This window comes from Macrobrachium rosenbergii, chromosome 13 (genome assembly GCF_040412425.1).
Source record: "Macrobrachium rosenbergii isolate ZJJX-2024 chromosome 13, ASM4041242v1, whole genome shotgun sequence".
In the NCBI taxonomy this organism is placed as follows: Eukaryota; Metazoa; Arthropoda; class Malacostraca; order Decapoda; family Palaemonidae; genus Macrobrachium; species Macrobrachium rosenbergii.
The window spans coordinates 17,613,077-17,630,860 of record NC_089753.1 but is presented as its reverse complement, the minus strand read 5'-3'; the positions used below and the strand labels follow the sequence as shown (position 1 = coordinate 17,630,860).

The window sequence follows — 17,784 nt, the reverse complement described above, 5'->3', positions numbered from 1 at the left end:
TGACCATTCCATATACTCATTAATGGATAGCTGCCTTTGCAGTAGATATCCAGGTCAAAAACTGTTTCCCAAGCAGACTGAGTAGGTGACCTGTGATAAGCAGACTCATGCCTACAAGACTGATCATCAGCAAGCTAGTGGAACAATCCATCCACACATCCATGGTAAACTGCTTCCATGAATGATTCTTCTGGTCATCCTCACGTACATCCACTGGCCCATACACGGAGCTGAAGAAAGTGAAGGGATGGAAAAAGAAGAGACGAAGAAGATGTTGAGGAAGACTAGGAGTACAAAGGACACGTGTTTCTCCCACCTCTTGTAACCCCAAGCCTACAAAAGACAGTCAAGGCATGCATCCCCAAAAAATGAGGCAGAGTCAAGGCATGCATCCCCAAAAATGACAGGAGTTACCAGGCCACCAAGGACATCAACCAGGGTGGTATCAGACAGAGAACTACTATACATCTGAAAGCAAAAATTCACTGAAACCTAAGGCATCGAACTCTAGGCTGGTACCAGACAGAGAACTACTATATCTCTGAAGGCATAAAAATTCTCTGAAACCTAAGCCATCTAGCTCCAGGTTGTGGCCAGGTACTTAAGGAAGATACCAAGGGACAAAGCCCATACTCTCCAGAGAAGCCCTGACCAACACAGTCCCAACAGGATACTTCATGCTGCAAGGTTCATGAATCGGCAGTAGCAGGCACAGCCATCTTCTTTAGTATCAAGGATAGCACCAAACAGAACAAGTATCTCTCAGTTTGAGCCAGGGACCATGCCAAAGGCAACACACATGGAGGTATAGTACCAGGTCAAGATCATCCCTGCTGTAACACCAGAAGTATCACAATGAAAGTTCTGGTAACCAATTAGTAGTCTGACTGATATTGAGTACAGGATGTTCAATGTAACAGAAACTGTGGATGATGCATGTTAAAGAGGAAATCCTTACTTGTGAAGCAAAGCACCAAATAAAGAGACAGCTTCTCCTGATCCTCAGTTCCAAATTGGAGCTAGACTGGTCTTCCTTCTAAAGGCGGCTCAAGAGAATCCTGGTAGACCACCCAAATTTAGATTCCCAACCCTTTGTCTTAGTGGCTCAAAGATTGGAACAGAAAAGACAGAACGACAGACACAGAATCCTGTTACAATGATGTAGAACTGGAGGGCAACAACCACACTAACCAAGGGTCCAAGTTGAAGCAAGGCACCACCTTGCCCAAGACCATACCTCTTACTGGTGAATTCAATATTCACCCTCAGGCTGACGATAAAAACAACTGCAACAACCCCAAAACTACACAACACAATCATCATTTGGTGCAGGGATCCCACAACCAAGATTGCTCTTGAAGAACAGTCAAGGAAGGGAACCAAACAGAAGCCCCCATGGAAGTCTCACTGAAGGTTGATAATAAACTCTTGTATTTTTCCAAGGGCTTCAATCCTAAAGAAAAGGTCAAAGATCAGCATCTCTTTTACAGGCGAAAAAAGTGCCCCAGTAAAATTCCAAAGGATAACCCCGAGGAGACAACTCCTAGTGCCCTCCCCAATTTTCAGCTGTCCTAAAACCATTAGGAAGGAGAGAAAAGAACAGACACAGACCTTGAAAGTACCAAATAATCTGGATTTGCAGAATAATTGAGACACCCATAAATGATGTTTCTATAACATACAAACTTGAATCTTGTTGTAAAGATGTTATCATTCTATATTACTCAGAAAATAGTAGTTATTTAGCAAACCTGTACACTTAAAACTACATTATTAACAGAAAACAGGTTGCTACAGCAAGGGAGACAAAACTCATTTGTTGTTCAAGTATCACTAACATACTGAGCACCCACAAACATCAGCAACAATGACATAACAAGCTTTAAATAATAATTATCCAAGTATCCCTGATATACTAAACCACCACCAATACCAAAACAACCTTAAAGTCATTAATACAAAGCTTCAAAACCAAGTCAACTTCTGTGGGTGGGTGATAACTTGACACTCATCTATCAACCACCATCAACTACCTTGTTACCATGCTTCAACAACTAAACAATCTGTTGCCAAAGGTACACCACAGAAGAGACAGTTTGTATCTTTGTAGGAACAATTATCTATTAGTATTACTAAATATTCTAACTTTTACTTCTTTATTTTCTTCGAGTTCTTTCTCTCTTCACATTTGGGAACTCAAATCTATGTACACAGTCAGGAATGTTCATGGCATTCTAACTTGTTTCATAAAAATATATGCACATTATGAATAACAACACAGGGTTCAAATATCAACCCTCAAACCCCTTACACTGGAAATGACCATCAAATGTGAAGACTATTCCTTTATACCATAACTGGGTTCATATTAGAATTTGTTCCTAAATCAATAATCATACACAAGTGATGAAAGACGTATCAGTAAAAAATTCTTGAATACAAGGTTGTGATAAAAGATATCAGTAAAAAATTCTTGAATACAAGGTTAAACATTACATTTATGCAAAACACTGAATAACAAAATTTTGACAATTTGAATGACACATCTTAGTCTGCGCACTTACAAGTCAACAACTACAACAAAATGCCACTAAAAGTACTAAAGAGGAGGAGGTAATCTGACACTTACCTTATCCCTAAGATTTGCGAGTATATGGCAAAATGTAGCTTTGTGGTTGTTCCACGAAAGAGAGAGCATTCCATCCCCCATCTTGGCAAAGTATTTTCATCTGCAAGGAAAATCAATTTTATAAGTACCACATCCACTTCAAATAAAGTTGCCATGGCCCACCAAATTTTGAGTCAAGACTCTTTCAGTACTTTAGAAGGATAGAAAAAACAATCAACTTCCAATGCAGTGCCAATCTAATATTTAAGAAAGTGCTATACAAATGGTGTTAAATGCTGTCTAAGATCACAATGGACTCCACAGTCCTAGTATTTTCCATAAATATCTGGCAAACTTTAAGCATGTAAGAATTTTAGCAGTTACTATTATGTAGAGATAAGAATCAAAACATCCTCAACACTGAAGATGTTATCCAAGTGCACCAATAAATCATGTTTATATCACTTACTTTTCTAAACCAAAAACCAACAGTTAAAAGAATCTTAAAGGATGAATGCTATATATCACTGGATTCTAAAAGGATTAATTTCAAGTTTAATGAACATTTCTTATCTTGAAAACTTTTCAACTGTGATATCTCTTGAAACTTAAATGTTCTCCCCTGACTAACTACACATGCCAGGTCAGGGCACAGTGCCCTAAGTCAAGTTAGGAAAGTATGGTCTGGATAAAAATGAAGATTCTACCAAACCCCTATGGTTTTGGTAACTACAGTACCAGTTTATGTGCAAAATGTGTCTAGTGTTTAGTACCACCCCCTTAGGGATGAAAGTAAAAACACGTGTAGTGTTTAATACCACCCCCTTGGGGATGAAAGTAAAAACACAAGTAAAAGACAGCAAATACCCTAAACACAAACATAAAAAAATGCAGTAAATATTTAAATATTCCAATTGGCAATCAGGCAGCATTAGAAATCTTCAGTTAGACCACGGTCTCGTTAGGTCATGGCACGAGAATAGAATAAATAGAATAGAATATATTATTTATGCCAAAGGCCAAGTGCTGGGATCTGAGGTCATTCAGTGCAAAAAGGGAAACTGACAGTGAGAAGGTTTGAAGGTATAATTGGAGGAAAACCTCACAGGTGCACTAGGAAACAATTTTTAGAGGGGGGGCGGGGGACAGTCAGATGGAAGGCAGAGAATATAAAAGGCGGTACAGTAAAAGAAATGAGAGCGGTTGCAGCTAGGGGATGAAAGGATGCTGCAAATACTCCCAAGTAATGCTTATGTAATGCACTAATAGCACTACAGTACTCCCCTACAGGGGGGCAGGGAACAGCATTCCAGGAAAGGTTAACCTGTGTCCATTTCTCAGGCCTCCCCCTCATTTATTTGCAACCTCAAAACACCAATTACCCACTGGGGACTCTCTTAGGCCTAATTGTTGAACAGGGTAGGAGGAAAACAAAATAGAAGTGAGTTGCACCAGCAATAATGGTTACAAATGCATGAAACACAAGGTAACCTGCACTAAACTTCTTAATAAATAGCACCCAAAACACTGATAGCCTATTTGGCTATTTCTAATTTAAAATTTTTTTCGGAAAAGAAATAATGCATGTTATTATACTCAACTACTGTCAGTTTCCTCAACCAAATTCCCGTCTCACAAAATGGGCACCAGCTCATTACTGGGCCCGGGGTAGTGGGGGAGGAGGAGGTTGAATTAATTAACCAAGCATCTTCACGGGACAGTTGATATAAAAGGTAGTTAAAATGGCCACATTTCTCCAATTTTAGAAAGAACATTAGGAGTAAATATTAACTACTTACATACCGGGCAATGTCAATTGTTTGGTAGGCCTAAGGTCGTGGCCCTACGTCTGCGTTTAGAGTCCAAGCAAGCCTACCGTAAAGGATTCTTCACGATATCTAATTAAACACGAACGGTTATAAGCAACCCTCGTTGCGTGTGACTTCTGCATTATGCTAATTAAGGCAAAACAGGCCCAAAACACTGCGAGGACAAATATAGAGAGCATAAATTGCAGGGCCTGGTGCCGCTATCATCCCGACCCCGAGATGGCGGCGGTCCTCTGCCACTTCGATCCACCAACAGCAGCCATTAAGAATAAATGACAGCACGCATCAACAGTCGGTATTCAGCGTCGACTTAACATGCAGCAGCAAGACCTACAGGGTGCAATGAACAAACTGTAATACCTGGCAACAAATGGCACGATCTACTGTCAATAATATATGGGATTTTGTATTTCTGCGCGATGGCCGTACGCTTTGTTGTTGTATACGCACATCGAGAGACGCCACCTTCATCTCCACCACAGCCAACACAAATTTCGATATTTTACGCCTTGGAAACGAGGCACTGGCAAAACTACATAAGCACAACATCGCTGGGACATTCCCAACAAAAATAATGCATTTTCTTTACCTGTGCCAGACGAGGAGAGCCTAAATTGAAGGTAGAACGGCGACCGATTAACACGTAACATCCATAAGAAACCGACTCGTCCTAGGCACAGCGGCCTGCCAGACTCAGACAGTGGTGCCAAATTGCCTCCTCTGAAAAAGGATGCAACAGACCCCTGCGCAAACAAAATGATTCTTCAAGAGCTTCCGATTCACACTTCCTTACGAACCAAGTTTCATATATGACTCTAATACGAATATTTACGTAATGATAAGCACATTTCTGTCAAACGAGAAACCCAGGCGAGGCATCATCTGATCAACAAAAAGCATAGTGTTAGTTTAAAATGCATATTTTCCACTTATTAATTCTCAGATGTGTATGTAAGCCTCATAAATATTCCGAAATGAGATATATTTGAAGAATCGTCGCGCGTTTATTCGCGGTCTTTAGGGAGAAGGGGGAAGCCTCATACGCTGTGATCAAACTGGCAACATCACGGTGATATATTATCGTAATCCAAATCGTATTCATGTATATACATTTTAAAAACTTTCCAAGTGTATTTAATCAGAAGCTCCTGTGGACGCATGAGGCTTCAAAAAGGCAATGGGAGACAAATAAAAAAATATTGGACTGACATTCTTATCCTGGTAGGGAGGAAGTCAAGGACAGGGAACAGCCCAATGTTGCCATTATACGCCCAGTCCTCCCAACCTGGCCGGAAAAGGGTCACAAATGGAAATAAAAAACCACCGCCTTCCTTGACGCCTACGTGAGATCGTTCCTAACTAAACAGAGTATATAATGATAACAAACATCAGCTACATTAGATGTTGGTTGGACCTCTTTTATTTACGTTGAAAAATGTATTAAAGGATATTTTAAAACATAATTAGATTTGGCAGAATACGCTCATCGTCCTACCTCGTCCAAGAGAGAAAATGATGTCCTAGGTGAAGAATGTTGCGCCAAATAGAGGACGTAAACATTTCCACTTCATTTTCTGAGAATAGTTAACAATGTAATCTGGGATGATTTTAGGTCGGGTGGGCAGCGTTTATTATTGATTTTTCGCGTTCTAGTAGCAGTCAACACACCTCTATGTGAGCTTTGCCGCATATTTTAAACACATGAACAGGGGCTCCGCAATGGTCCTCGGTCAACAACAGGTCATTCTGAACTGGGAAACTCCCAGAACATAGGTCTAATCAAGTCATTCCCGCAACTGACAAAGCAGTTAAAGAATGAATGACAAAACCCATTCTTATGCAGCGAGTCCTATCACTGACGTCTGAATTTATAAATAAATAAATTAAACATTACTAAGAAACCGTATTTACAATGACACCTCGCCAAGTGTAGAATTATACTGTTATTATTCCTATTGTCATTATTCTTTCCTGAAAACTTCAAAATTTCGAAGGTAAGAGCATCGGAATTGAAAACGCTATTAATAGCACCTTGTTGGGTAGACAAGTTCCAAAGCACCACTTATGTCGCTGCGGTAATATACTTCAAATGGAGTTCTGGAGCAAGTGGTCGGGAGATTTCCATCTATCTAGACAAAGTTTACTTATTATTGATATTTCGACATGGAAAAATAGTCTCGAAAGCTGGGCTGATTTTTCCTTGGGGGTATAATAATGTCTTAGAAATATAAGAATGTTCTTTAACCTTCAGATTAAAACTGCCGAAAGGCTCCCCTTTCAAAAGGGGCTGATTGCGTGACTAATTTGCATCAGAGTTTCATCAACTTTAGAAGTTACCGTATTTTCATGTCCACGAGAATCAGACACTTCGTAGTACTTTCATATAAATGTAAGCCTAACGAAGAAAAAACAAGTAAAAACTGCGCTGAAGTTTCTTCAGCGCAATCGAGTTTTCTGTACAGCCGCTACAAAGTATAATCAAGGCCACCGAAAATAGATCTATCTTTCGGTGGTCTCGATATAATGCTGTATGAGCCGTGGCCCATGAAACTTTAACCACGGTCCGGTGGTGGCCTATCCCATATCGTTGTTAGAAGCATGAGTATGGCTAACTTTAACCTTAAATAAAATAAAAACTACTGAGGCTAGAGGGCTACAATTTGGTATGTTTGATGATTGGAGGGTGGATGATCAACATACCAATTTGCAGCCCTCTAGCCCCAGTAGTTTATAAGACCTGAGGGTGGACAGGAAAAGTGCGGATGGACAAACAAAGCCGGCACAATAGCTTTCTTTTACCGAAAACTAAAAAGGGCGATCTGAACACATTTTTCTTTCACTTTACTTGATCATGTAGAATTCTCTGCAACCATACTGATACTTTTCATTTGAAATAATCCATTTTAGAATATTCAGCTGAAAATCTGAGATGCAACTCCAGTTATGTTTTGATCGTGAGAATTTCTCTGAAATCCTTTTTAGTTTTCTGTAAAAGAAAACTACTGTGCTGGCTTTGTCTGTCTGTCTGCACTTTTGGTTTGTCCGCCCTCAGATCTTAAAAACTACTAAGGCTAGAAGGTATGTAGCTCATCCACCTTCCAATCATCAAACATACCAAATTGCAACCCTCTTGCCTTAGTAGTTTTTAGTTTATTTAAGGTTAAAGGTAGCCAAACTGTACTTCTGGCACCCTTATAGGTATCAACAACACAGGCCATCGCCAGTAGCTGAGTTTCATGGGTAGCGGCTGAAAGTTCATACAGCATTAACCGCTTTACAGAAAACTCGATTGCGCCTAAGAAATTTCGGCGCATTTTTTATTTGTTTCAAGGGGTGACAGATACAAGGAAATGCATAATTATAATTATGCAAACAGCAAGCATAATCTATGCAGCAATACAAGAAGAGAAAATGAACTAGCAAATCGAAAGAATGCATTATATATTAAGTTAATAAAGATATAAAGCTTGATAACTACTTGTCTTAGCCATGGCATGAGTAAGAAGGAGAGGTGAATCGAAGTAAAAAAAAAAAATGGCAATAGACGTCCGAGAAGATCGACAGTAAATCAGCATTCTAAACTGACAGGAAGGAATTAGGAGTCAGAGAAAGCACGGGAGTTGCAAAATCCTCGACATGAACGGAGGGTGTAGGCCTACAGTAATGTGAAGCCTGACACGTATCGAAAAGCTGGTGAATAAGCACCTTCAGAGAACAGACGTTTAAAATAAAAACTTCACGTGTAAGACTGTGTCAATTGCTTGCATGTTTATATGCATGGGATCACGTGATTGCTAAAAAAATATTGTTACATTAGATATTTCCTTCTAAAATATGCTCTCTTGGGTCAACATTTTATTCAGTTATTTACACAACTGACATTTTGCCTCATTTGTGTAGATAATAACTATATAATAAAAATAAACTAAAATTTAATAAATTTGAGAATTTATTTTCATGGAAAGTTGCGCGGTTGCTCAAAGCTTTTTACTCATGTTGATCAAGGTTAACAACTGCTTTGTTGAACATGTAGATCTTTTGTTATTCTTGTATAGTACCAAAGTGTGTCAGAAGGTTCCTGCTTTTTATGTATTCTGAAATTTGATTTATTTCTAAAAGTATATTTTCTTCATCACATTTTTCCTTCGTAATATCATATTCAGTATTTATACATCTTTCTCATTTGAAAATTTTCTTATATTTTTCTTGTCCATATAATATTTTCCTGCATTTCTTCTCAACCATCGTGGCTCGTGAAATAGCACAATTTCCTTCTGATCTCAATCTGTATACTGTTTATTTTCCAAATACAGAATGCAAGTCTGCTGATGCTCCCAGTAAACACACACACGCAAGCACACACAGACACAGAGACACACACACACACACACACACACACATAATATATATATATATATATATATATATATATATATATATAGTAAAGTGATGGTTGATGGTTGTTCGAGTGATCCATTTGAAGTTAAGTCTGGTGTGATTCAGGGTGGCATTCTGTCTCCTCTGTTGTTTGTATTGGTCGTAGATTATGTTATGAGAAGGCCTAAAAGAGAAGTGGATGCAAGTATACTCTGGGGAGAAAATGGGAAACTTCTTAACTTGATTATGCTGATGATACAGTTTTGATCTGTGAGGGACCAGAAAAGATGTAGAGAGTGAAGGTCGTAAGTCGATGAGTATGTTAGGTTTTCATGCTGGAAGTGGCTAGGCCATTTATATAGAAGACAGGGAATAGTACGAGATACACCAGGGTGGGTTGCCCTCGGTAGAAGAGGTAGAGGTAGGCCAAAGGAGACGTGGTTGAGGACAATGAGGCGGGAAGCCGGAGATAATGTGTTGGGGAGATCTTGAGGAGTTAGCCCAGGACAGAATATGGTGGCGCGAGTTCATCGAGGCCCTAGGCATCCCCGTGGCCCAATATGCCACATGAAATGACTGATATATATACTGTATATATATATATATATATATATATATATATATATATATATATTTATATATATATATATATATATATATATATATATATATATATATATATATATATATATATATATATATATATATACATAATGTGTGTAGGTATATATATATAAATGGTACTGACTTTGGAACGTTTCATAAGATGAATATGAGTTTCTAATCTGCACATTCTTTCTATCGTGCAAGTGCTGTAGTCTTCCACATATTCAAAGGCTTCATCATCAGTTCCTGAGGTTAGTAAATTACCTCGGAGTAGATCAAGCACAGCTGCATCAAGAGCCTCAATAAGATCAAGTAAAACCAGGATACTACTTTTCCATCATCCAACATTTCTAATGCATTGTGAGGTTCAAGAAAGGTCAGAAGTGAGACTGATTCTCTATTGTTGTTTCAGATTTAGCTGGCCTTGTGCTCCTAGAGCAGCCCGTAAATCTCCTTCTTTATTTTGTTGTTTTAGATTTAGCTGGCCTTGTGCCAGCACGGGCTCTTGCTTCTAGGGCAGCCCGTATTTCTTTACTGTTCACGACAGGTACTTATAATGCGGAAAGCGGACGGAAAGGTAGCGGGCGACCTGCAGCCCCCAGCTGCGTCCGTACAGAACTGTGTTTGTTGAAAGACATAAAATGACATATACGAGTATAGAACATTACAGAACATGTACAAGACAGATATATATATATATCGGTGAATAGGCCGTAGAATGATACAAATAATGAGATATATAAAGAATCTGAAACAATAACAAGTGACAAATACGACATGATTGATGTACAAATGTAGAGTGAAACACAAAGAACGGAGAGGCGGTTTGACGCCCTTACAGCATCAATAAAAATACAGCATACAGCAGTCTCGGTAGCATTTAATTTGTCTATGTGCTGATAGGCTAGCCAGTAAAACATTTACCTTTTCCGGGTGAATAGCTAGATTTTCATTAAAGGTCATTCAGTCATTATGGGCATGGATGGTAGATTCGACACAGGTTTACATAATTTGAATTTCTGAGAAGTTTACCTTTTACAACTGGTTTGAATAATAATAATTTTATCAAATAAAAACGCACCCAGAAATGCTGTTTTTTTTTTTTTAACTTCCAACACTGTCTCAGTGAAAGATAAAAGAAAAAATATCCTCTTCAACAAAGTCAGACATTGGCACCATATCAAAATTCGTCTTCTTTGCCTTTTCAGTTATCCTAATAACTCATCATCTACACTTGAATACCCTTATAAGTCCAGCACCAACCTGACTGGGCGTTTCAAGAATAATCTAAATTATATTTTCAGTTTTGTTAAAAAAAATTAGGAAACTATCAAGAAGTCATTTATCAGCGAGCCTTTTCCTCTTAACATTACCTGGTCAACCATCAGTAAGTCCATACAATTTATTCAGAACTGCCATGCTTCACGGATACTCTTATCATGATTTGCAGTTTTCCTTATTCTTATCAGTAATTGCCTCTTTACTACTTTATATATTCCATCAGCAATTTTAGTAATTATTTTTCCCTCTTTAGTTCCAGTCTCTCAACTGAACCTAGTGTGAATCTGTCCTTAGTAACCTTAAGGCCGCCACCACGTTCAGTTATACCTGCACAGTCGGACTGTGCAGGCAAACCTGAACGTTAATGTGAACAACTTGCACAGTTTTCCCCGTCTGCGCAGGCGGCCTGAGCAAATCGATGTGCCTCCGGCTGAGCAGCCGGGCTTCAACATTAATGTGGGGCGGCAACTTTTTTTTGGTTTAGTTCGCTTTCTGTCCCCGGGCTCATAGTATGTACCAATCAAGAACAGTGTTGAGCTTTATTTTAAATTCAAAAGTGTTTATACCTAAAATAATGATGTGTCGGAGTTACATGTTTTTAATAACTGATACGGATGTGAGAATAATATACATTTATAATTTTGCAATTTTTCCACAGAAAAAAATAATTGTGTAAAACGAGGGCTGAAAGTGGCAGCATCGTTCCTGGATGTCTTGTAGATTTCATTGGAAACTATATGAATGACACTGGTTGGGCAAGTAAAATCCAAAGGCAATCGTAAACCTATGTATATTTATTCGTGGTTATTAACCATATATATGCGAGTCAGTTTTTAAATGAGAATAAAGATCCATTATGGAGAAATAACGTAAAATAAGAATAGGCCTGTAATGCGTCTATTCATTATGATGCGTTATATATGTAATTCGCATTTAAAATGAGAACAAAATAATATTCTACTTTCTGATGAAAAAAAAAAAAATTAGACTATGTATGTTTATATACTGCTCACATCTTATGTAAGCCAGTTTTGAAATGAAACGAGACTAATCAGCACACAAATGAAACCAATGAACTGTAATATACCGTGGATGATCACTCGTTGTAACAAATCATAAGAAAGTCATTCTTTAAATGAAAACAACTCTGTATTAAGCATTTTAATGAAACTGAGAAAAACAATATTAGGTCTAAATATGTAAACTTTGAAGTGGGAATAAGCAATTACAGACTTCGTTAACGCAATATCTTGCCATGAAACTCTTCCTTCGTTCATAAAATATTCAATAAATATTATGAAAGTACTTGGAGGCAGATTTAAACTCTTAACAAATTCACATGGGAGTGCTGAATTAGTTTTTTCAACCACTCTTTCACTAGACGTCTTACTTGACGTTTATGATTTTCTTTTTATGCTATCGGGGAGTCAATTATAGCCAGAACATCGTATGTTAACGCCACGGATGTTACGGAGGACTGAGGGAAAAGACTGTATAATAGCTAACGGTAGAGGTTTGCTGCACAGGCCAGCATAACTGAGCAAGGTATAACTGACCGGACTCATGCTATAAATTTCACTATTAATTATTCGATTACAAACACTTATATAAGACGACACATTCAGCAATCAACAATTCTAAGTCACAAATGAACTTAAGGAGTATATATTGCTTCATATAATTTCTGATAAACCAAGAGAAGAAAAATTTGATATATAGTATTTCTGAAAGTATGGTTTCTTCATCACATCAAGCTCTCAAAATATTTTAGCCAGTATTTATACATTTCTTTCATTTACAATTTCCCTTATATTTTTCTTTATTAATTCTTCAACCTCGCGGCTTGTGAAATAGCACAAGTTTCTACTGATTTTAACCTGCACGCTATTTTTTCCACATAGGCCTACAATGAACCCATGACTGTGCAAATTGGTGATTGCGCAATCATTGGTATTGTCCACTCACTAGAGGCAGGACTATACAATCACCGGTTGTCTGTTAAAGCCTGAGTAGTGAGGATGAGCAAAGAGGCTGCATGTGTTGCCATTACTGGCCTTTAAAAATCTGAAAAAAGTGTGAAAAGAAGGCTGTGGATGAAAGAATGGTTTGGAAAAAGAAATTTACGCATAAAAACCTACTACAAGAACTTGTCATTTCGTCCCCTGCAGACTACAAGAATTTTCTGTGCATGGATAGAGAAACATTTACGGAAAAAATTGTTGGAGAGAATTAGGCCTCTAATAGAAAAAAGGACACAGATGAGGGATGAAATTTCTGTGGCGAACGACTTTCCAGTAGTTGAAGAATCCTAGCCACTGGATTCGGTAGTTGAAAGCAACGAATTTACTTTCTTCGTTACTGAAGCTCTGGTAGCAATGGGGTCTGTTTCCCTTAGTTTCTCAATCATTTTTATGTAACCTTCGTTCTTTAAATTTCTATATTCGTCGCTCTTTTTTTCCAAAGAGCAGGAAATCCACGATAAAGTGGGATGAACTCTCCGAAATCCCTGGAAGCCGGGTATACTTATAATGGTGGCAAAGACTGAACTCTTTGCACAGTCACTACCACTAACTCACCCAAGATTGTACAAACACTATGATTGAACTAAAACTAACAATTGTGTTGGAACTTAGTCAGTCATTTGCACAAACTGTCAATCATACCCAATCACGTTGCCAATGCTAGCGCAATCAAGGATTTTGTGTAATTATGGTTGATATCGCATGCGGTGCCCCATATACTCTCCAGAAGGGTTGAATGAAATGGTAAGGAGGCGCATTTCATGTCTTATTTTAGTATTGCATCTTCGCTGCACACACACACACACATATATATATATATATATATATATATATATATATATATATATATATATATATATATATATATATATATATATATATATATATATATATATATAAGCACAGCTACAAAGCATCATTACATTTGTATACGATAAGGATGGCGCTGTGTAGTAATTCATATCTCAGTGTCTTGTAGATGGTCATTGGTTGATTACACTTTATGTTAAGCGGGTTTATGCTAGTTTAGACCTTTGACGTAATAGCGTGAAAAGATTTATTATAGGAAGCCTGGTGTGGACCTCCGGTTCCTCCAGCTAACAAAGATGAACGTGTTGAGGGAGAAGCATTATTTCATGTAGAGACTTGGTCACCTTCTCTTGAAGGGCTGCTATTAGAAATTTGACAAGTAGTGATATCTCCTGTTCGGTCCGTCCTTATTAGAAAGTGATATTTTCGTGAAGTGCTATATATTTCCCAGTTGTAATTTACAAGACGCCAGGTTTTTTCATCATGTAAGAGAGAATATATCCATGAATGAGAAAAGTCAAGTCCGACATTCAAAGAGCAATGAAGAATGAAAGGAACAACTGATTTTTGACCTTAGGCTTAGCCTATCCCACACATCTCGTTTTACTATACCTGGGACCGGGAGGCTACCTTGAAGTATACGTGTCAGGTAAGTGATTACTGTTTAATTTCACAGAGAATAGGGTTACAGCAGCCATATGCAGTGAGTTAAATAGGTTTGAGGTTATGGGAACATGGACCCTCATTGCCATGTTGTCTTAAGATAGTAGGCCTAGTACTGTGTAAGGTTGATCCAGCGTGAAACAGTTGAATAATGGAGCTATATAGAATCAACATAAATGTAGCCTAAACACTTAGTGCTTATGATAAATTAACATAGTCCTAAGTACTAAAGGAAACAGTGAGAATTATGGTGTTTCACATTTATCAAAGGGGTACTTTGTTGAAAGCTGTCCACGGTGAGTTAGACTGTGGCAATTATGTTTATAAAGTTAGTTATTGTTTTAATAAAAATTTAAAGTAATATTTAATGGTCGTAATCTGAACTCTTTCGACCTTGAAGACTACACGACTTGAATTACGTAACGCGGGGTAGGTCTAGTTGCAGTCCGCGGTACCTTCTCCATACCTAACACGCAAAAATTGTAACCAGTAAACACCTCTAGGGTAATGTTAGGTTGGTATTTTTAGGGGTGTTTACTGGTTACAATTTTGTCGTATTAGCTATGGAGGAGGGGCCTGCTACCATCCGTTTAGACCTACCCCGAGTTAGGCAGTTCAAGTCACATAGTCTTCAAAAGTCATACGACAGTTTAGTTACAGACTGGCGACAAAGTATTGCTTTAAATTTTTGAACCGGTAAAATAACATAGGAAATGTTGCAATTGCCAGCGCTTAGCCCACCGCGGACAGCCGGCTTAGAATTACCATCAAGCACCACCTTTTTCAGATACACAAGGGCTAGGCCTACATTTCGTTAGTATGTTCACCAGAAATTCTTGATTTATCCGTACCTGGCATTTGAATAGGTCTTTAAGAACAAAGAGTTTTTTTGAGTTATTAGACCTATCATGCAAATTATTACTGAGATGTTCAAGAATTTATGAATTTTAATCACCAAGATGCCTTCTTGTGCATATGCAAGATTTACTGTGCTCAGTGGCAGGTTAGATGAGGACCTCCCTCCTTTCCTCCCCCCCAGGTTTTAGGTTAGGTTAGGATAGGACTTACCCCTGATGAAATATGGTTTTCAAGTTCATTATAATTTTTTAGCATTAATTGTATGTATTTACCCGTGAAAATCCATAGACCTAGTATGTCAGATTTATGGAGGGTGACCGGATAGGGGTAGCTAAACAAAAGTAATCGGTTTGTGGATGAAATAAAATTGAGAATCATTGGAATCACCAAATTAAATTATGGGTGAAAAGTATTTCTTGGGAATAAACACTGTTGTTTGTACTACATAAATTTACAGCAAAAATACATAAGGAAAAGCAAGGCCATAAAAAAATTAGTATTTATGCCCACCTGGACTACCTTTTTGTGAATGCCCAACATTTCCTGCCATTGTAGCCATAACAGCTTTTAACATTTTTTAACCCAAAAAAAATATATATATTGGACATAGAGTAAAAATAGGTATAATGATGTCTTACAAATAGGTAAGTGATTGGTGCATGCATTCATATACATTACTTATATGCATTTTGGTATAGCATGCTTTCTTTTATTACCTAATTGGTAAAGTGCACAGGTTGCTTATGGGAATGCAAATATTTCCTGATAATGAAATATGAAATATATCTACATCTGCTCATTCATCCCATTAGATTAAACTTCCAAATAACTAATTACTGTACACCTTTATATTAATGTAGTAAGATTTTTAGTAATAAACACGTCTAAACAGTGTACAGTTACCACTTAGTTTTTAAGATGGCCAGTATGTAAGTCTGTACAATGGATATGCCAGTGAGTGACAAAAGTATTAATTAAAATGTATTAAAATTTCAGTTCCCCCATCAAAATTATATTTATATGTCAAGTGAAATGTAAATTATACAGTTGCTGTCTTCCATATTAACAATAGGAAAACTTGAGCATAGTGAGTGGCAACTCCAAAAGACATGGTCATTGTATTGAAAATCTGATCTATTTGTAGTTAAGTAAATCTACAAGTTCAGCTTGTCAGAGCTGGTAACTAGTAGGGTCTTTATACCTCACTGTCTAACCCAAGTATACTGTACTATATGAATAAAATTCATAAGTGGGTCTAATCACAATACTGTACTGTAATTGTGGCCTCATGTGAAAGAATATGGTGAACTTTCAGAAAAGGCCTTTAATCCTTAACAGTGTCTTAGGTCTAGGTCTGTGTGTATACACATTGTTTTTGAATGCTTTGCTCCTCCCTTGTAATTATGTAATTTTGTGACTGCCATCTAATTACTGATGAATATGATATTGATGTACTGTATTGTTTTATGTTTTCAAGATTTTAAATTTATGCCCTTATTAGGTTGGTTAGGGATATGTATGGTGACTTAGGATTGAATTAATTTATTTTGAGATGTGTCTTAATATTGTCAAGCACCATTACAATATGGCTGTCATATCCTGTGTGTTAATTTTCTATTACATTACAGTATTAAAGAATTACATTAGTTAATTACTCAATGAGCTTTTGAATGTTTTAACATGCCCTTGTTCCGTGGTTTAATTTGTGAATAAAATTTCTATAAACTAGACCCATCAGCCATATAGGCTTAAATTATTTACAACAAAATTAAAAAAAAAAACCACTTGGATAAAGTGTAATTACTGTACCATGAAAGTCAGTCCTTGCCAGCACTAAATTAAATAATGTTAATGGTGGTATGATGAGTCAATCTTGTTTCCCATGGCAAAAGAGAATAAGATATGTCAGGGTAAGCAAGATATTTACTGGTAAATGTAGGAAGAAGTCTCAAGTTACTGAAGTCCTGGTTTGTTCTTTCACACCTCTGGCTACCTCTGTGGAACTCTTAGCGACAACAATGCATGTGTGGATTCTTTCTCTTATTGTTTTTACACACTGATTGTGATCCAGTGTGTTTTGTAATAGGTTCATCATTTATTTAGTCAATAAAAGCTTTGGTTCCCCTGCTTCAGTTTACTCTTATTTTCATATTCTTCCATCATTTCCTTACTTGCCAATGCTAAAACTCATTGTTGTCCTTGAAGGTTCTTAAGTGAAAACAAAAATTTAACCACCTTTAGGTTAAACTTGTGTTACCTCATCATTGACTTGTCATTAGTTTACATTTGCTGCAGTGGGTTTCATGCTCAACTTATAAACCTCCAGTGGCTATAAAGCAATGGCTATTCATGTAAAGAAACTGCTGTTTGATGTAACCCGTGTAGTGTAATGATAATGAGTGTTGTAAGGATGACTTTATTACTAACTTTTAAAAATCACAGTTGTTCAAACTTTCAAGTACACCGGAGCATCTATAAGCAATTTAATTAATTTTTAAGGTAGATTGGAAGGGTCCTCTTCCCCCCACCAATATAGGATACTGTGCCTAGCTTAGGGTTAGGGTAGAATAAATTTTGCTAGGATCTATTCATTAAAGTAGTGTACCAAATATTTGTTTTTACAGAGGTTAAGAAGACATTCAGTAAGAGTAAAGAACCACTGGTTCTTTACTCTTGCTGATTTTACAATCAAAACATGATTGAAAAAATGTACACAGGAATTGTTACAATT

At 37.3% G+C, this 17,784-nt stretch overlaps 1 protein-coding gene across 50 annotated transcripts in view; it reads right to left on the bottom strand.

The window, feature by feature from the left end:
• The window catches only part of LOC136844932 (zinc finger and BTB domain-containing protein 24-like), a 202,656-nt gene extending 196,471 nt beyond the window's left edge, over positions 1–6,185 (bottom strand). For 4 of the 50 annotated variants that reach the window (XM_067114314.1, XM_067114313.1, XM_067114303.1 and 1 more), the window contains exons 1-2: positions 4,412–4,689; positions 2,630–2,729 (exon numbers count right to left, since the gene is read on the bottom strand). In XM_067114314.1, coding sequence (XP_066970415.1) covers positions 2,630–2,710 — 81 coding nt within the window. In that variant the 5' untranslated portion in view covers positions 2,711–2,729; positions 4,412–4,689. Of the gene's footprint in view, positions 1–2,629; positions 2,730–4,407; positions 4,693–4,797; positions 4,940–5,026; positions 5,411–5,932 lie in introns of those variants that run through there. The other 46 variants (XM_067114310.1, XM_067114316.1, XM_067114302.1 and 43 more) reach the window with 38 other exon arrangements.
• Between the last annotated feature and the right edge of the window lie 11,599 nt (positions 6,186–17,784).